Raw genomic sequence first — 14,094 nt, 5'->3', positions numbered from 1 at the left:
GGTCTCCCGCATGGCAGGCAAGAATTCCACCTCACCCACCCCACTACCTTCCTTCCTTAAAAAAGGTTTTTTATTGTGAAATATGACATATATAGAAAAAAATACTTTTGAAAGTACATTGCAACAAATAGTCACAGAACACATTTCAGAGTTTGGTGTGGGTCACAATTCTACAATTTCAGGTTTTTCCTTCTAGCTTCTTCGGAACGCTGGCGGCTAAAGGACATATCAGTATAATGACTCAGCGGTCATACTCACTGTTAAATCCCATTTTCTCTGTTATAACTCCTCCTTATCCTTTGACCTTTCTCCCAGTCTTTAGGGGTATTTGGAGTATGCCCATTCTAACTTTTTTATGCTGGAAGGGGCATCAGTAACATGGGATAAGGGAATAGAACTACTGGATGTTCTGGAGAAGCTGGCCCTCCTGGGTGTCAGGACTTACCTGGCCTAGGAACCCTCTGGAGGTTGTAGATTTCTGGAAAGTAAATTTAGTGCATGAGACTTTCATAGTCTCAGATGGAGCCCCAGGTATTGTTTAGGGCTCATGGGAATGGCGTTGGTTGGGGTTGGCAAACCGTTGAATTAGCACTGTCTAGCTGAAGCTTGCATAGGAGTAGCCTCCAGAATAGCCTCTCAGCTCTACTTGACCTCTCACCTCTCAGCCACTGAAGCCTTACTTTGTTGTACTTCTTTTTCCTCTTTTGGTCAGGAAGGCGGCGTGAATCCCACGGTGCCAGGGCCAGACTCACCCTTGAGGGAGCCTTTCACCTCTGGACATCATGTCCCACGTAGGGGGAGGGTAATGGTTCTCCTTGCAGAGTTGGGCTGAGAGAGGGGCCACATCTGAGCCACAGAGGCTTCCCAGAGGCACTGTCAGGCAGTTACAGGTAGGCAAAGCTTCTCCGCTACAGAAATAGGTTTCTCACGAGCAAGCCTCAACATCACGGGCTTAATGGCCGAGCTCCCCCTTTTACATGATGGTTCAGCCCCTTACTCTGCACACATCCCCCGTGAATGTGGGCTCTGAAAGGGTGAGTGCACAGCTTTATCTTGGGAGTTCCCTCAGGGCTGAGAAAGCAGCCCTGGGCCCACTGGGCGTCCCTGCGTTGGCCGACTCTGTGAACGGACGTGTCCACTACAAAGGACTGCCACGTGCCCCCGCTGCTCCCCCTTCCATCAGGGCCCACGGGAGGGCCCCAGGACCCTGGGGAGGCCTGGAGCAGCGCTGCTCGCCGTGTCCTGGGGCTTGCCATGTCCTGGGCTGGCCGTGTCCTGGGGCTCGCCGTGTCCTGGGGCTGGCCGTGTCCTGGGCTGGCCGTGTCCTGGGGCTCGCCATGTCCTGGGGCTGGCCGTGTCCTGGGCTGGCCGTGTCCTGGGGCTCGCCGTGTCCTGGGGCTGGCCGTGTCCTGGGGCTCGCCGTGTCCTGGACTGGCCGTGTCCTGGGGCTCGCCGTGTCCTGGGGCTGGCCGTGTCCTGGGCTGGCCGTGTCCTGGGGCTCGCCATGTCCTGGGGCTGGCCGTGTCCTGGGCTGGCCGTGTCCTGGGGCTCGCCGTGTCCTGGGGCTGGCCGTGTCCTGGGCTGGCCGTGTCCTGGGGCTGGCTGTGTCCTGGGCTGGCCGTGTCCTGGGGCTGGCTGTGTCCTAGGGCTGGCCCCTGCGCAGACTGTTTCCTCCTTTCTGGGTCAGGCTGCGGGAGCTTTGAGCCAGCCTGGAGCCAGGCCTCCATGTGGGATGGACAGACTTCCACATCAGACAGTCGGGCCTCCACACTGTATGGGCCTCCACATTAGACAGTCCTCCACGTGGGACAGACGGGCCTCCACACGGGACGGACAGGCCTCCATGCTGAACGGATGGGCCTTCAGTGTTGGGCCTCCATGTCAGGCACTGGCCACTATGGATGCCTGTGGGAGGCACTGCTTTATGCTGGCTTGTTGTCCTGGCTGCCCTGCTTGTCCCTGCCACCAGCTGCTGGCCGGGGGCTCTTAGCTGTCCCCACCCTGGGCAACCCCCACCTGGCTGCCCTTTCCCCCAGATCTGCAGGGTGCTTCTGAGGCCCCTGCATTTAGTGCTCCGTCCCGTCCCGGCAACTTGTCCAGGCTGCGCTCTTGTGGTCAGCCCCTGAGGCTGAGGTATGGGGTACCCAGGAGTAACTTGGGGAGCTGCTCTGGAGAGGATCCCCCCATACAGGCCTTTGTCCAGCCCAGGAGCCTGGAAAGCTACTCAGGGTACAAGTGTGGGGGCCCCCTGGGAGTTGCCAGGAGGGAGGACTGGCAGGGATAAGCTGGGGGTGGGCATGCGCCCCGGCAGCCTGGAAGCGCCCCCCATGTCACGCTCTCAGGCTCAGGCGGCCCCTGCTGCCCACAGCCCCCCTCGGCCCTGCCTGTCCCCTACCTCCCCTGTCGTTGCCCAAGCAGAGCCTCGAGTTGCCTCCCGAGGCCGGTGAGGAAAGGGCCCTGGGGTCAGAAGTCATGGCGCCCCGGCCACAAGCCGGCCTCCCTTGGTGCCTCCCCCTCAACCCTGAGCTGAGGGAATTACCGCCCTCCTGAACCCCGTGTGGAGCAGAAGGGAGCGGGGGTGCCTGGCGCCCGAGCCTGGCGGGGGAGCTGCACACGGCCATCACGGGGTGTGGGTGGGTGGCAGGGCTGGGGCCGGGACAGGGCCTGACCACCTCACTAGGGGCAGCAGCCTGGGGGCCCATGGAGGAAGGCCGCATGTCATTGCCGTCTCAGCGGTGCCCCTTCATGGCGTTGCTCCTGGGAGGGTGCGTGAGGAGACGTCCCCACACCTGGGAGTCCTGTCTCCTGGGGCCAAGCTTCTGGGGAGTTCTGCCTCCCCCTCACATCTGGCTTTCTCACTTTTTAAAACGAGCAGCGCAGCCAGGAAGCACTTTACTGTATAAAAGGGAAACAAAATAGCCGCGCTTTGGAGGAGACTCCAGGAGATGCTGCAGGAATCCGCCCGGGCTTCCCCCGCCCCTCAGCATGGCCGCTGCCTCAGGACCCTGTGACTGCTTCAGTTGTGGGGCTCCCCCCAGTATGTCCTCATACCGCTTAGAGGGCTTAATTGCAAGGAAAAATAGGCCCTTCTTGTGTGTTTAATTGCCAAAGCCGTTTTGAATCACCACCGAGGTTAAAGAAGTCTAAAACACTGTCCTGAAGGAGGCCTCTAAGGGGTGGTCCTGGGGGTGACCACTGCCCCTTTCCCAGGGTCCTGGATTCCCTGGGTGACCCTTGTGGGTGCCTCTGCCCCCTCCCCCCCAGGACCTTGTCCTGAAACCCCAGGGACAGGTGGGTTTTGCTGTCCACCGTTACCCTCAGGTCTGGTGCTTGGGTACTCGGAGGGCAGGACCCAGGCAGACTTTGGAAACACACGACCCTCTGCAGCCCAGACCCTGCTGCTAGTTTCCTGGGTGTAAAATGGGACCTGTCTCCCGGGACACTTGTGAGAACGAAGCAGTTCATTTGATGCACAGTGAATGCTTGATCGCTACACGGGAGATACATGGTGCTTATGGTTACAGAGTGAACAGCGCATAGGTACACGGGAGATACATGGACGGTGCTTATGGTTACAGAGTGAACAGGGCATAGGTACACGGGAGATACATGGAAGGTGCTTATGGATACAGAGTGAACAGGGCATAGGTACACGGGAGATACATGGACGGTGCTTATGGTTACAGAGTGAACAGCGCATAGGTACACGGGAGATACATGGACGGCGCTTATGGTTACACAGTGAACAGCGCATAGGTACACGGGAGATACATGGACGGTACTTATGGATACAGAGTGAACAGGGCATAGGTACACGGGAGATACATGGACGGCGCTTATGGATACACAGTGAACAGCGCATAGGTACACGGGAGATACATGGACGGCGCTTATGGATACACAGTGAACAGCACATAGGTACACGGGAGATACATGGAAGGTGCTTATGGATACACAGTGAACAGCGCATAGGTACATGGGAGATACATGGTGCTTAAGGTTACACAGTGAACAGCGCATAGGTACACGGGAGATACATGGACGGCGCTTATGGTTACACAGTGAACAGCGCATAGGTACACGGGAGATACATGGACGGTGCTTATGGATACACAGGGAACAGCGCATAGGTACACGGGAGATACATGGACGGTGCTTATGGATACAGAGTGAACAGCGCATAGGTACACGGGAGATACATGGACGGTGCTTATGGATACACAGGGAACAGCGCATAGGTACACGGGAGATACATGGACGGTGCTTATGGATACAGAGTGAACAGCGCATAGGTACACGGGAGATACATGGACGGCGCTTATGGATACACAGTGAACAGCGCATAGGTACACGGGAGATACATGGAAGGTGCTTATGGATACACAGTGAACAGCGCATAGGTACACGGGAGATACATGGTGCTTATGGTTACACAGTGAACAGCGCATAGGTACACGGGAGATACATGGATGGCGCTTATGGTTACAGAGTGAACAGCGCATAGGTACACGGGAGATACATGGAAGGTACTTATGGATACAGAGTGAACAGCGCATAGGTACACTCGAGATACATGGACGGTGCTTATGGATACAGAGTGAACAGCGCATAGGTACACGGGAGATACCTGGACGGCACTTATGGATACACAGTGAACAGCGCATAGGTACACGGGAGATACATGGACGGCGCTTATGGTTACACAGTGAACAGTGCATAGGTACACGGGAGATACATGGACGGTGCTTATGGATACACAGTGAACAGCGCATAGGTACACGGGAGATACATGGACGGCGCTTATGGTTACACAGTGAACAGCGCATAGGTACACTCGAGATACATGGACGGTGCTTATGGATACAGAATGAACAGCGCATAGGTACACGGGAGATACATGGACGGTGCTTATGGATACAGAGTGAACAGCGCATAGGTACACGGGAGATACATGGACGGTACTTATGGATACAGAGTGAACAGCGCATAGGTACACGGGAGATACATGGACGGTGCTTATGGATACACAGGGAACAGCGCATAGGTACACGGGAGATACATGGACGGTGCTTATGGATACACAGGGAACAGCGCATAGGTACACGGGAGATACATGGTCGGCGCTTATGGTTACACAGTGAATAGCGCATAGGTACACGGGAGATACATGGACGGCGCTTATGGATACACAGTGAACAGCGCATAGGTATTCGGGAGATACATGGAAGGTACTTATGGATACAGAGTGAACAGCGCATAGGTACACGGGAGATACATGGAAGGTACTTATGGATACAGAGTGAACAGCGCATAGGTACATGGGAGATACATGGACGGCGCTTATGGATACAGAGTGAACAGCGCATAGGTACACGGGAGATACATGGACGGTGCTTATGGATACAGAGTGAACAGCGCATAGGTACACGGGAGATACATGGAAGGTACTTATGGATGGAGAGTGAACAGCGCATAGGTACACGGGAGATACATGGACGGCGCTTATGGATACAGAGTGAACAGTGCATAGCTACACGGGAGATACATGGAAGGTACTTATGGTTACACAGTGAACAGCGCATAGGTACACGGGAGATACATGGACGGTGCTTATGGATACAGAGTAAACAGCGCATAGGTACACGGGAGATACATGGACGGTGCTTATGGATACAGAGTGAACAGCGCATAGGTACACGGGAGATACATGGACGGTGCTTATGGATACAGAGTGAACAGCGCATAGGTACACGAGAGATACATGGACGGTGCTTATGGTTACAGAGTGAACAGCGCATAGGTACACGGGAGATACATGGACGGCGCTTATGGATACAGAGTGAACAGCGCATAGGTACACGGGAGATACATGGACGGCGCTTATGGTTACAGAGTGAACAGCGCATAGGTACACGGGAGATACATGGAAGGTACTTATGGGTACACAGTGAACAGCGCATAGGTACACGGGAGATACATGGACGGCGCTTATGGTTACACAGTGAACAGCGCATAGGTACACGGGAGATACATGGACGGTGCTTATGGATACAGAGTGAACAGCGCATAGGTACACGGGAGATACATGGACGGCGCTTATGGTTACAGAGTGAACAGCGCATAGGTACACGGGAGATACATGGACGGCGCTTATGGTTACAGAGTGAACAGCGCATAAGTACACGGGAGATACATGGACAGTACTTATGGTTACACAGTGAACAGCGCATAGGTACACGGGAGATACATGGACGGCGCTTATGGATACAGAGTGAACAGTTTGTAGAAGGAACTTGGGGTCACGCGGTGGACGCACAGAAGCCCACAGCAGCGCAGGCAGTGCACAGTGGAGCCCAGTGGCCCTGGCCGTTGGTGGCTCTGCCTGGGATCGGGGTCCTTCTCCAGAGGGGGCCAGTGGAGGGGGCTTTGGAAGAGCAGCCTCTTCGCTTGTCAGGTCGTGTGCAGGGCCTTGTGCTGGGGGGCCGTGGGCCCCCGCCTTGCCATGGCGTGGCCCTGACCCCCTTGTGCTCTGCCCAGGATGGTTTTCGTTCAGTTCTGCCCCGGGGCTCTGCTGGACAGCGCTTTGAGGCCTGCTCTGGTTTTTGTGCATTTTTGTTTCATTTTGTGCAATGATGGGTTCCTTCACGGTTTTTTCCTTCTTCATCTCTGTAGAAAAGTCGTCTAGAGATGCACACATCCTCACTTACCGCCTCACTTCAGGGCTCAGAACCAGCCACCCAGCACTGTGGCGCAGGTGGGCCAAGGTGGCCCCAGCTGGGGTGTGGAATCCCCCCGTTTTATATCAGGAGCTTTATTTCTCAGAGCAGTTTTCGGCTTGCCAGAGATCGAGTGGCTAGTTCAGAGCCCCACACCCTCCAGACGGCGCGTGACTTTAAGTCTGTCGCTAGAGTGAAAAATCCATAGTTTTGCGACATTTATTAAATCGGGCTCTCCGGGACCCTTCCCGGCACAGGGGCTGGGGCGTGCTCCCCCAGGCCTGCTGTTTGTCCGGAATGCTTGACCGCTGTTTGTCCACGTAGCCGTGGGCCTTGGGACCTGTTGGAGGCACCTGGGGAGGCTGGACACGTCCAGGGCTGGGGGCCGCAGGCACAGCACAGTGCCCACCTCTGCATCCGAGAACCCTTCCCCGACCCTGTTCAGGCCAGTGTCATGGGAGATATAGGGGACAGCGGGTGGGCGCGTGGGATCACAGAGCCAAGTAGGGCGGCAGGGAGAGCGGGCCTCGGGGGGCCGCGGCTGCCCACCTAGGGAAAGATAATGGTGCTGAGGGTCAGGAGGAGGCCACGGGAATGCCACTCCTTCCTCGGTGGTGGAAGCCCCCCACCCCCCACTCCCTGCCCTCCAGCCCCCCAGCCTCCCGTCCCTCGCCCAGCTCCCCAGTCTGCCAACCTCCAGCCCCCCACCCTCTAGGCCCCCATCCTGCCACCCCCCAGCCCTCCAGCCCCCCCAGATCCCAGCCCCCAGGCCCCCAGCCCGGCCTCTGTGATCCCTGGGAGAGCCCGTTGCTCTGGGTGAGGAGCTTCCAAGAGGTCATCTCTTGGTGCAGTGTTGGTGTGGACTGAAGCAAAGCGTCTCTGGGACCCAGGTGACCTCAGCTGCGGACTTGTTTGTGCCGTGTAGCCTGTCCTGACCTGGCTGTGGCCACGCCAGAAGGGGCAGCCACGTGCCCTGTGCCAGGCGGAGGGACCTGGGGTGCCCTGCCCAGAGACTTGGGCCTGAGGGTCATTTTTTAAGCACTTCCAAATTTTACCAGGAAATCCTCCTCCGTGTCCCATGTTCTCTCATCGACTTTCTACCTCTCCCGACTTGCTTTTTCCAGGCGTCTCTTACAGCAGCATCATACGGTATTTGCCCTCACGTGTCACGCCTGTTTCACCGTACAGAGTGCCCTTCTGTGTTACAGCAGGTTTCAGAACTTCAGTTTTTTCTTAAGGCCGAATATTCCAATGGACTAGTCATAAATACCGATAAGTAAAGCACCGCGTTTTATTTATCCACGCATCTGGCGGTGGACACTGGTGTGGAAACATCTGTTTGAGTTCTTATTTTCGGTCTTTGGATACCTGAGTGGGGTGGCCAGGCGTGTGGTGGCCTGTGCTGTGCAGCCCAGGTGAAAACCGTGCCAGGCGTTTGGAAGCCAACAAGCCAATTGGGAGATGCGTGTGGGGACGTGAGGGTCAGGGCTGGCCGTGGCACCACCCCCCTGCCCCCCGCCAAGTCCACTCCTCCTCAGTCTGTGTATACGGCTGCTTCCGTGAGGCTCCATGTGACTCCATGTGGCCCTGCGTGTTCCACGCTCCGAAAAGCTCCTCTGTCCTGCCCCTCATGTGTCTCAGACCACCCCTCACCCCTCACCAGGAAGGCCTGACTCGGGGGCTCCTCTTCTTGCTCGGCCCCTGCCCCCACCCCGACACGTGCTCCCTGCTGCTCACCTGTGGGTGCCCTCTCCTGTTCTCCTTTCCTTCTCTGCTCTGTCGCTGGGTGGAATATCTGGCTGGTCCCTGCCCCTGCTCACCAGCTCCTTGGGCAGGCACTGGCCAGGTTCCGTGGACGAGCAAGTGCTTGGACAGTGCCCAGCAGTGGGTGAGCGTCAGGTGTGGCACGTGGCGAGCAAGAGGGCTGCCCTTCTGACGAGCAGGGCCTCTCATCCCGTCGGCTGCCCCGTGCCTTCATTCTGTCTTCCCTGCTCATCACCTGGGGTTCTGTGGTGCTGGCATGGCTGGGGGGTGTTTCCTGTGCAGCGTGACTGGGGAAAGGCCCGGGGAGCTCGCTGGCCCTGGATGGGCCCGGCTGCAGTGGGTGCTTCCTTATGCACTGAAGCCACCTCCAGCCAGCGACCTGCTCCGTCAGGGTCCAGCTGGGCCTCACTCGGTACCGCCTCCCCTGGCACAGAGCATCAAGGTCTGCTTCCGGCATCCGTGCTTTAATCAGAATTTCCACTGGTAAGGAGATCAGCAGTTACAAACAGGAAGCAGCATTGCTGCTGTAGCTGGGCAGACTCAGATGGGGTGATTCTGCGCCTCCTGGAGCACTGCCCACTCTCTGGCCACGGCAGCCAACCCTGGGGTCCCCAGAAGTGCTGTGTGCACACGCATGCCCATGCACACACACGCACGCCCATGCACACACACGCACGCCCATGCACACATACACACACCCATGCACACGTGTGCCCACGTATACACCCCTACACATGCACACTTGTCCACACAGGCATGCCCATGCACATGCACATACACCCCTCCCACACCCACGCACACAGGCCTCTGCATTGTACACCCCCGTGCCCACCCTGTGTACACCCTGCACAATCATGTGCACGTCCCTGCACGCAGACCTGGACTCCTGGACAGCAGAGGACTCCTCGGCTGGGAGAGTTGCTGTTTTTAGGTCAGATTCTTGTCTGGAACGAACCCTGCACCAGGGAGACTGTGGTGTTACTGGGGAGACCCGGTGAGTGAACCTTCATGGAGCTCCCAGTCCAGTGGGCGGCCCTCCATGGCCCCACCCCCACCCAGGCCCGCTGCAGGGGCCGTCGCTGTGCCCGGTGAGTGCTGTGCTTGGACTGGCTCCAGGGGCTTCCGATGGCCGGGAGTCCGGCTCGCTCAGCTCTCGGAACCGGTGCCCAGAATGTGCTCCCACGGCCAGGCAGGAATCCGGGGGTGGTGGCTTCGGTCACAGCCCGTGACTCGACACTGAATTTTTAAAAGTGTATTTTCCTTGCCTCGTCAGAGCTCTCAAGACACTAGGTTGCCATGGAAATGGAGCTCGTTAAAATTCACCGTGGCTGTCCTAATTATAGAATTCAAAGAAAAGCAAAGCGCTTCTCCTAAGGTTGTCTGAGCTAAGGTTGAAAGAAGGAAAGCAAAGTGCCACCCATGCTGGGCCGGTGTGCCCAGGATTCCGCGCAGGGTCAGCGTGCGTCCCTTCCAGGGGTGTGCAGACCGGCGCCTGGGAATGTGCCGGAACGTGCTCGGGCCTAACTGTGCCACGCGGGCTTCAAACCAGCTTCCACAGCTGTCCCTGCACCACACTTCGCAGAGCTGAGCTTCCATGCCCACGCTCAGGCCAGGGATGCCACGCGGCTGTGGGAGTGGGGCTGGCCGAGCGCTGCCGGGGACCAGGACAACCCCACCTCCATGGCCTGTGCCCAAACCTGTGCTTCCTCCACGCGGTGTGGCCAGCCTCCAGGGCTTGCCTGTGGGAACCTTTTCCATCTCCTTCCGGTGGGATCGATTGCACGTGACAACGTGGCTGTGCAGCAGCTCCCTTGGGTTGGGCAAGGGAGGGCCGGGCCCTCCAGCCAGCAGCACCCCTGCCCGCCTGCCTTCTGGGTACTACCTTTTTCTCACTTCAGGTCTGCAGTAGGGGTTGCTGTCTTCCAAGTAGAAGCCCAATCCTGCCAATGCCCTGTCAGCCACACCGGCTGCAGGAAGCCAGGGTAGTGGGCCATGGAGGGGAGCTGGCAGCTGGCCCCCTTGGCCTCCAGTGGGTGGGGAGGAGCTCAGGGGTCTCCCCTGGGGTCCCAGACTGTGGTCTCCAGAAGCCATTATGCACATTTCTGTCCCTGCTCTCAGGGAACCTTCTGGTAAGGTGTCTGAAGTGGGAACCATTTTGGTCTTTTGATGGTTACCGTTGTGGGAATGTGTTGGTTTTTTGAGAGGGTGCTGACAGTTTCAGTAGTTGAGGAGACCTTCACTCATTGTGCCCCTCACCCCCTCACAAGAAGGCCTCAGGTGCAAGTAAGGGGCACTCTACAAACACACAAACAGGCTCAGAAACCAGTGAGGTTGGAGGAGCTGTGTGGCCACATGTAGAGAGGGGCTGGGCTGTGGCCAGAAGAGGATCCTGGGGTCTGAGGGGGCCTGGGCAGAGGTGGACCCCGGTGCACAGTTCCAGGTCCCTAAGGCTTGTTGCTGGCATGGGTAGTGGAGATGAGGCGTGGGGTACACGGAACTCTGGTACCCTTGAGATTTTTCTGGGAATCTGAAAGCATCCTAAAAAGTGAAGTTCATTTTAAAGAGGTTGGGGCGGGTCCTGACAAAGCCCATGACGCGGGCCCCAGCTGTGCACGCGTGGGTGGGTCTGAGTGGGTGCCACGCCTGGGGGACCCTCCCGTGCGTGTCTGCAGCATTTCTCCAGATCTGGAGGGGGGTGTTGACAGTCACAGGCGCCCTCCCCATGGCTGCCTGGCGCTCTCTCACCTGCTGTTTCCCGCTGAGTGATGTGAATGAGGGTTGGACTCCAGGGGGCTCCCCTCAAGACGAGGCCAGGTAGGTTGAGGCATCAAGGCCCCAACCCCAGGGCCCTCACCTTCCCGTGTAACTGTGCTGGGGCTGGAGGGGTTCAGGCCCAGGGCCCCCTTGTTAGGGCAGCGTGGGGTGCACTGTGCGAGCAAATCCATGGGGGCCGCTGCCTCTGCCGGCCTAGGCCTCCGACCCGCCTGCAGCCCTGACTTCCTGCTTGTCCCCCTCTTGCCTCTGCACCTCCTCCGTGGCCCGGGGAGAGCCTGGAGACTGTCCTCCAGGCTCCTCGGGCCGACCTCTGACCTGCGTCCTACCTGGGCGTGAGGGCACTGCGTCCTCTCAGCCGGACGGGGCTGGCCAGGCCGCGGACGGGGTACTCGTGTGGAGCCTGGAAGCTGCTTTATTTCTTTTTGTAAAATCCTATGTGCTGTATTTGAAAGAAACACTCGCCCCCTGCCGTCCCTGGAATTCATGATGCTCAATGGTTCCAGAAGCACGGTGGAATTACTTGGGGTGAGCCTCTGCCAGCCAAGGCAGCCAGTAGCCAGGGACCCCGACATCCCGCTGAGTCTCTTCCACTGGGCACGGGAGGACACGTGTTGCTCGCCGTGGGGGGCTCAGCCGTGTGGGGGCTGGGGGCGCCTTGGCTGGGCCACGAGGCCTCCTGCTCGGCCCGCCCCGCAGCCACGTGTTGCGGGTATGGTGGCCGCCGCAGCTATACTTGCCACTTGCGAGGCCTGGAGGGCACTTCCTGACACTATCAGCTTGTCCTCCGTCGTCGAGGGTCACTTGTCCGCATTGTTCCCCTTGGTGGCCATCAGGGGTCAGCGACCAGCCTGTACTAACTTGCCAGGGGTGGTGGGGACCTGCTGGCAGCTTCTCGCACAGACGCCTACAGCCAGTTCAGGGTCCGGCCTGCTGTCCCCTCCGGTCTCCTGTCTCCAGGAAGCCCAGTGGTCAGCAGTGCAGGCCTGTCTGCGACGGCCAGTCGGCTGGTCTCTCATTTGGGCCCCCACCGGTGCCCATCGTCAGCCCTGTGCTCACGCCCATCTGGTTGAGGCGCCCCTGGCGTCCCTGCACCCTCCACTGGCAACCTGGCCATGTGGGCGCCGAGCCAGACTGGGCCCTCCCACGGGCATGGACGCTGCCTTTCCCAGAGGCCCTCCTCGTGGTGGAGGGCAGTGTGCCCGTGGCCACGTGCCAGGGTCCAGGCACCAAGTCCTGCTCCCAAGCTGAGACCCTGGCACTTGGCGTGTGACCTGACTGAGCATGTGTCCCGGAGTGGCTGGAGCATACCTGGAAACAAGCTGCAACGCATACCTGAGGGTGTACCTGCAAGTTGCTGTCCCTGTTCCAGGCTTGTGGCCGGCCCTGGCCGCCCTGGGCAGCTCTCCGAGGTGCAGGGACTGCCGCGGGTCCCTGGGGGCATCCCCCATGGGGTGGTTGTTGTCACGTGTCTGGGGCCAGGCCGCGGGGTGCACTTGCTGCCATACAGGGTGTCAGCAGCCTCTGCTGGGGAGCTCCGCTGCTGGGGAGCACCACTGCTGGGTCCATGCAGGGGCCAAGGCCACAGGCAGTGTCCACCTGGGAACCGGCACATTGCAGTGTGTCTAAGAGCACGCGATGGCCGCGGGACAGTCTGGCAGTGGGGGGATGGTGTCCCCAGATCAGCCGAGGACGCACGCCCTGATCGGAGCCTGAGCCCAGGCTGCCCCTGCCAGGCCCTGATGCCACCTTTTGACCTGCAGCCTGCATGGTTTCCCAAGGGGAGAGCAGGCCTGGACACCCCGAGCACCGGTCAGTGTGCGGACACACCCCAGGCTCACCACAGACCATCCTCAAGGCCCCCAATCGAGAGGGTGTTCTCACACGGGACGCCGGCTCTCCTGCCGCCCAGCCCCGGCAAGGGCTCCTCTATCCCCTGTTGCTCTCTTACTCAGTTTCCTGGTTGAGGGAGAAAGCAGGGTTTGCAGTTACCGTGACCTGATTTTGCCAGGTTCCAGCCTGGGCTGGTAATTTGCTTGTTTTAAAAACATTCCGTTACAGTTTCCACATTCACTTACCCACGGCCCTTTCCTGCCCAGGGCTTATAAAAGCACAGAGCTTTCCATTGTCCGCGCTGCCTCAGGTCCGCGTCCATGCAGCACGTCCATGCGTTTTGCCTCAACGCACTCGGAAGGGGCAAAGCTGGACGCGTTTTACGGAAAAGTAAAACCACGTTCGCGTGGAAAATTGAGCTTCGCCATTTTTGCTAGGAGGTGTCGCCTGTCGCGGGTTTGAATTTGCGGTGCGCGTGCTGAGTGCCGTCTGCGGTACGTGTGACCAAGAAGTTCAGTTCTGTGTCACTCGCCGTCTTCTGCCCGGGGACGGGTGGGCTGGGCTGGGGGCCACGTTGCGCCCCAGGGGAAGGGGCTTCCCAGAGCTGCGAGCGGGCAGGAGGAGGGTCCCGCCAGGCAGGCCGCAGCGTGGTGACAGCGCCACGGGAGGGGCCTAAGCTGAGGGGCCACCCGGCCGCCATGCGCTGCCTTAATTCCCTCTCCATGTCCTCCCCAGAGTCCATCTACCGCCGCGGAGCCCGAAGATGGAGGAAGCTGTACCGCGCCAACGGCCACCTTTTCCAGGCCAAGCGCTTTAACCGGGTGAGTGCCGGGGGCCTGCGGGTGGGGGGGGGGGGTGCCGCCGCACGAGCCCCGCACGGATGCTACAAAGCCCGCCCAGGCTTCCCGCTCCTGGCAGCTCCGCGCAGGCCCCGGCTTCTGGCCTCTTTACTAGACTCCAGCCACGGCCCTCGGGAGGGGTCCACCTTGTTGAGCGAGCCTCTGGGGTC

The 14,094-nt window shown here is 59.0% G+C and overlaps 1 protein-coding gene across 4 annotated transcripts in view; it reads left to right on the top strand.

Moving 5' to 3' along the window:
- Positions 1–14,094, top strand: part of PRKCZ (protein kinase C zeta) — a 116,494-nt gene that overhangs the window by 41,949 nt on the left and 60,451 nt on the right. For all 4 annotated transcript variants that reach the window (XM_077151554.1, XM_077151556.1, XM_077151553.1 and 1 more), the window contains one exon: positions 13,821–13,906. In XM_077151554.1, coding sequence (XP_077007669.1) covers positions 13,821–13,906 — 86 coding nt within the window. The remainder of the gene's footprint in view (positions 1–13,820; positions 13,907–14,094) is intronic.

This window comes from Tamandua tetradactyla, chromosome 2 (assembly GCF_023851605.1).
Source record: "Tamandua tetradactyla isolate mTamTet1 chromosome 2, mTamTet1.pri, whole genome shotgun sequence".
NCBI classification, from domain to species: Eukaryota; Metazoa; Chordata; class Mammalia; order Pilosa; family Myrmecophagidae; genus Tamandua; species Tamandua tetradactyla.
This window is presented reverse-complemented; position numbering and strand designations above follow the sequence as displayed.